At 66.0% G+C, this 5,165-nt stretch overlaps 2 protein-coding genes across 6 annotated transcripts; both read right to left on the reverse strand.

The window, feature by feature from the left end:
- Positions 1-23: 23 nt before the first annotated feature.
- PDIA2 (protein disulfide isomerase family A member 2) lies at positions 24-2,782 on the reverse strand. Of its 5 annotated transcripts, none has more exons than XM_058435283.1 (7): positions 2,522-2,782; positions 1,314-1,520; positions 1,116-1,249; positions 893-934; positions 684-800; positions 447-572; positions 24-337 (listed from the first exon to the last, which is right to left on the reverse strand). In XM_058435283.1, exons 1-7 carry the CDS (start codon positions 2,715-2,717, stop codon positions 101-103), a joined length of 1,059 nt encoding a protein of 352 aa, XP_058291266.1. In that variant the 5' UTR covers positions 2,718-2,782; the 3' UTR covers positions 24-100. The 5 variants fall into 5 exon arrangements, with proteins under 5 accessions (XP_058291266.1, XP_058291265.1, XP_032004364.1 ...); XM_058435282.1 differs by having other exon boundaries at positions 893-985; XM_032148473.2 differs by having other exon boundaries at positions 893-1,030.
- Positions 2,783-2,875: 93 nt separating this feature from the next.
- On the reverse strand, positions 2,876-5,165 carry ARHGDIG (Rho GDP dissociation inhibitor gamma). Its single transcript, XM_032148472.2, has 6 exons — positions 5,058-5,165; positions 3,951-4,130; positions 3,768-3,851; positions 3,496-3,572; positions 3,339-3,402; positions 2,876-3,253 (listed from the first exon to the last, which is right to left on the reverse strand). Exons 1-6 carry the CDS (start codon positions 5,128-5,130, stop codon positions 3,054-3,056), a joined length of 678 nt encoding a protein of 225 aa, XP_032004363.1. The 5' UTR covers positions 5,131-5,165; the 3' UTR covers positions 2,876-3,053.

Here is a 5,165-nt window from a genome sequence, read left to right on the forward strand (position 1 = left end):
GGGGGGCCTCTCGGGGTAGGGGGGGCCTCTGCGGGGCCTGCAGGGGCGGGGGACCCTGAGAGGTGCTGTTCCCACCCCCTGCCAAGCTGGTCGGATGAGATCAGGGTTCCCCTTCTGCTATGAGCAGTCTGCAGCAGACCTTGACTTGGCCGTTGAGGACTGCATGGCAGAAAGCAGTGATGGACGCTGCGGTGACAGGGCCCCCAGCCACAGGCGCGTACTTTTTAGTGGTCTCAAGGTTGACTAAGCGCAGGGTGGGGGCTGCCTCAGCCTTGAGGCCAAAGTACTGCAGCACGTGCTCATTGTCCGCCGCCACGTCCACCACCACGAACAGCACCTGTGGCAGGGAGTCCATGCTGGCACCAGCCACTCTCCCACTGCCCCTTCCCCCCCAGCCCCCCAGTACCTACCCCCATCCAGCTGCCCCTCCCGCTGGACCCCAGTACCTGCCCCCGGAAGCGGGGAGCTGCCTCCCCAAAGCCCGCTAGGAGCTCCCGGTGTGCAGCCAGCGTCTGGTTGACAAACAGCAGCAGGTGGTTGAGGATCCTGGCCGCAAAGATCTTGGCAGACATCTACAGTAGAGAGAGTGCTCATGACTCCACAGGACCCCCAGCCTAGGCACCCCCATCTCTGGACTCCTCCACCCTGGGGCACCCCCAGTCCAGGCACTGCAGCCTACGCACCTGGCTGTTGAACTCGGTAACCAGGCGCATGCTGTGTGTGACCAGGAAGCGTGACAGATCCCCCAGGTCCAGGCCAAGCTCCTCGTCCACTGGGAAGTCTGCCCGCCCCTCATCAAACTGGACAGCAGCAGGTGGGTCAGCGGGCGCTGCAGCAGGTGGGTCAGCGGGCGCTGCAGCCGGACCCCAACCCACGCCTCGGCTTGACCTACCTTCTTGAAGAGAACCACAGTGTCCTTGGTGAGGCCGAACTGCTGAAAGAGCCGCGGCCGGTCTGTGAGGCCAAAGGTCATGTCCAGGGCATCCTGGGCCAGGGCCAAGAAGGTGACCACGTCCCCGTCCTGCAGGTCCTGAGGGGCCCGGCCCTGTGAGGCCACCAGGTCCCACCCACAGTCACTGCCCCCACGGCCTGGCCCCCCACGCCCAGTGGCTCACCTGGAAAAAGCCGATGACCACCAGGTCCCGGCCATCGATCAGCGCCTGGGCGGCCACCTCGTCCTCCAGCCGCATGGCACTGGGCCCCACCCGCCGTCGCAGCCACTCAGCAATGCCCTCAGCCTCCCGTGGTCCTGCAGGGAGTCCCCCTCAGCCTGGGCCTGGCCACCACCCCCCAGTGACCGGCCTGCCCCGCACCTGTGTACTCCTCTGGGTGCGTGCGGTTCCCATTGCGGAAGAACTTGAGCGTAGGGTACTCCGTCACACCAAACTCCTCAGCCAGCTCGGGCTGCGCAGGTCCATCCACCTTGGCCAGCATGACCATCGTTGACTCGGCCGCGAGCATGGCAGCTGCCTTGCTGTACTCGGGGGCCAGGGCCTGGCAGTGCCTACACCACGGGGCATCTGGGGGACGGGGCCGTGAGTGCCCCAGGCCACCACAACCCCAGGAGCACCCTCTCCACACCTGACAACCCAGCAGGGAACAAGCGTGCTCCTCCATTCTGCCCTGAGCCCTGGCCGTGGACAAGCCGAGCACCAGCGCCTCTTCGTGGCCCCCAAGCCTGCAGCACAGGGACCAGCAAGGCTTGGGAGAGCTTGAAAGATCCCCCTCCCTACAGCCAGGCTCAGTGGCTCACACCAGTAATCCCAGCACTTTGGGAGGCAGAGGTGGGCATATCACCTGAGGTTGGGAGTTCGAGACCAGCCTGACCAACATGGAAAAAACCCCATCTCTACTAAAAATACAAAAAATATTAGCCAGGATTGGTTGCACATGCCTATAATACCAGCTACTCAGGAGGCTGAGGCAGGAGAATTGCTTAAACCTGGGAGGCAGAGGTTGCAGTGAGCCGAGATTGGGCCATTGCACTCCAGCCTGGGCAACAAGACCAAAACTCCATCTCAAAAAATAAAAAGACCCCTCCCTTTCACGCCCTGTAAGGCTGGCGCTCCCGGGCCCATGTGGCTGCCTGTGAAGGCCTCCCAGGCAAGAACAGTTCCCATGTGTGTCAAGGGTTGGGAAAAGACCACAGGGCACACGCATCAGGGACCTCCATGGGCCCCCAAAGCCTGAACACTGCCTGGGCCTCTGCAGTCTGTGGGATCCCCTGGCAGCCAGAGGAGTGGCTGGCAAGGCAGCGACTCTGGCACCGTGGCCGCTGGCCGAGCAGGGAGGCACAGGTGTTCTCATGTCCTGTGGGTACCCCCAGTACTACCACTGCTCCTGCCTGCCCCAACCAGACCCCCAGGCCCCTCCTAGAGAGCTCCTGGGCACAGTGGGGGCAGGTGCCTGCCGGGAGGCCCCTCTTGGGCACATGCCCTGCATTTGCCGGCAAAGGGTGGGGCCCCCAAGTGGGCCCTGCCGGTCCCCGCCGGTCCCCAGCCCCACTGGCCCCGGCACTCACAGAATTCCACCAGCAGGGCAGGGTGCTCCCGCAGGGCCAGGCCCAGGGTGTGGCGGCTCAGCACCAAGATCCCATCCTCCTTGGGGATTTCCTCCTCTGGAGGCTCCTCCGAGGGGCTCTTGGGTCTCTGTTCCTGACCCCATGGGCACGAAGCCCTGAGCAGCAGCAGCAGGACAGGCAGAAGTTGGCGGCTCATGGTGCTGCCAGGGCGCGTGGGGTAGGGGCAGATAAGGGGGCCAGAAGCCAAGCAGCAGCTGCCACGTGGCACACAGGCCCAGTCCCAGCGAAGATAAGGCCCATGCGGCCGCCCCCAGCCCCCAGGGGAGGGGAGGCAGAAAGAGACGACACGCAGGGCACCGAGACAGGGCCATGTTTAATGGGACAGCTCAGGGGGACAGCGCCAGGCCCAGGGGCTCCCGGGACAGAGCAGGCGCAGCAGGGGAGGGTCTGGTCACTCAAGGGGGGGTGCTGGGGATGCTTGGGGGTCCCTGTGCAGCAACTGAGGGAGGTGGGGGAGACAAGGACTGGGGGTTCAGTCCTTCCAGTCCTGGCAGATGCGGAGACCCCACTCCCAGGACAGGTGGTGCGTCCTGTCATCGTCGGTGAAGAGGGATACCACCAGGTAGGGGCCCCGCACCAGCGCACCCCTCGGCGCTTCCTCCACCGGAGTCACAAACTCATACTCCTGCGCACTCGGGCCGTAGCTGCCCACCATGTAGACGGTCTTGTCCACTAGGGAGGGCGAGGGCATCAGGGCTGTCCTCGCTCCGACCCCGCTTCCCACCCCCCGCCCCGTTCCCCCTACCGCTGTCCTCACCGCGCAGGCCCCGGCGGTAGGTGTGGTGCAGACACTTGAGGCCACTGACAATCTCCCTGTGGACCTGGGAACAGAGGCATCAGGGGTTCCTCTGGGGGCCAGGCTTCTGGCTGTTACCCCCACCCCCATCCCCTCCGCCCATTGCCCCGGCTCTCACCTTGAAGGTGATCTTCACTCTGTAATCAACACCTTCCTTCAGGACAAACACCTGGTCCTTCAGAACAGCCAGGTCCCCTATTGTGGAAGCCTCAGCTAGGGTCAGACCTCCCCTACAGGCTGAGACCCGCTCCAGGAGCCCCCACGTGGGGTGTGGTACCCATGAGGTCTGCGATTGTGATGGCCCAGGGCGAGGAACCAGGAACGCAGGGATGTAGAAGCGTGACTGGGAGGGCCCCACCTGGGTTCAGGGTGCAGCATCCTGCGAGTTACCTGTGAGATCCATGACGACGGGCCCTGGAGCCTGTTCACACAGGAGTGTCAGCCTGGTCACCTGCACATTGGGCAGGCTTGGGTCTGAGGAGAAACTGGAAGTCTGCAGGATGCCCCCCACCCCCACCGGGCTCCCCACCAGCCCCCCAGACCCAGCCCTCCAAGCCCAGGCCCCTGCCATACCCACGGCCGGTGGCAGGGGCCCCAGCAGCACCCGCTTGTACTTGGCCAGGCTCCTGTCGTCCGGGTCCAGCTGCCGGATCTCCAAGAGGCTCTTCCTGCCCGGCGCCCGGTACTCGGGCACAGCCTCATCCAGCACCTCGTCCACTGCCGGCGGCCCACCCTCCTTGTCAGCCAGGAGGACTGGGGGTGGGGAGGGGCGTGAGCAGCAGCCACTAGCAGACCCTGGCATTCGGGCATCAGGCTGCAGCCCCTCCGGCCAGCTGTACCTCCCACTGCCCAAAGGGACTCAAGGAAGCCTCTGGGGGCTCAGGGAGAGAGCGAGCAGAGAGGGCAGGGCGGCCTGGGGAGGTGCCGCACCGCACCCAGACCTTCAGGAGGGGCCTCCAGAGACCGGCAGGCCTGCAGCTTCTCTGGCCCAGATGTCCACAAGGGCCCCCTCCCTGACTCGGAGACCAAAGGGTGGGGGAGCAAAGCCTTCAAATGAGGGCAGCACAGGGTCAGGAGCTACCTGCTAGAGAGCAGCGGCCCTCGGCGGCCCCCCAAACCTAGTGGCCCTCCAGGGTCCTCTACCATCCTGCTCTGGGCCGGGGTCTCTGAACACCTTCCCACAGTCCAGGAGTTCCTCCCCATGGTGCTGGGGTGTTGGGAGCGGCTCTCTCCAAATCCCTGGGCTCAGGCTCTGCGCCGCCTCCCATGGTGCCCCGGGCTGGTGGTCTCCTGAAGCCCCTCTCCCTGGTGCCCTGGGCAGGGGTTTGAGTCCCTGCCCACTTCGCTCCAGTCTTCTCGGGGATCACCACACGCCCTACAGAGCCTGAGCCCCAGCCCCACCCAGGGGAGAGAGGCTCCAGACGGCGGTGTCGAGGGGGAGAGGGTCCCAGCCCCGCCGCTTCGCAAGCGGACCCGTCCGCACCTGGCTCGCTTCCCCACAGGGGTGGAGCCTGGATGAAGTCCCCCACCCCTGCCAGACCCCAGCCAGGGATCTGCGCCGCGAGGTCCCCATGCGCGCCCCCAAAGTTGCCGCGGGGGAGGGGCTACTCCCCGCCCGGGGCTGAGAACCAGCCGAGCCCCCCGCCCACTTGGCCGCCGGCCCCTGCCCGGCCCGCTCACCTCGGGCGCACAGCGCCAGCCGGAGCAGCTCCAGCAGCTGCGCCCCCAGCTCGCACGCGTCCAGGCCCAGCATGGTGGCGCGCGGCCCGGGCAGCCGCGGAGCCGCCG

This window comes from Hylobates moloch, unplaced genomic scaffold (assembly GCF_009828535.3).
Source record: "Hylobates moloch isolate HMO894 unplaced genomic scaffold, HMol_V3 SCAFFOLD_4833, whole genome shotgun sequence".
Taxonomy (NCBI): domain Eukaryota; kingdom Metazoa; phylum Chordata; class Mammalia; order Primates; family Hylobatidae; genus Hylobates; species Hylobates moloch.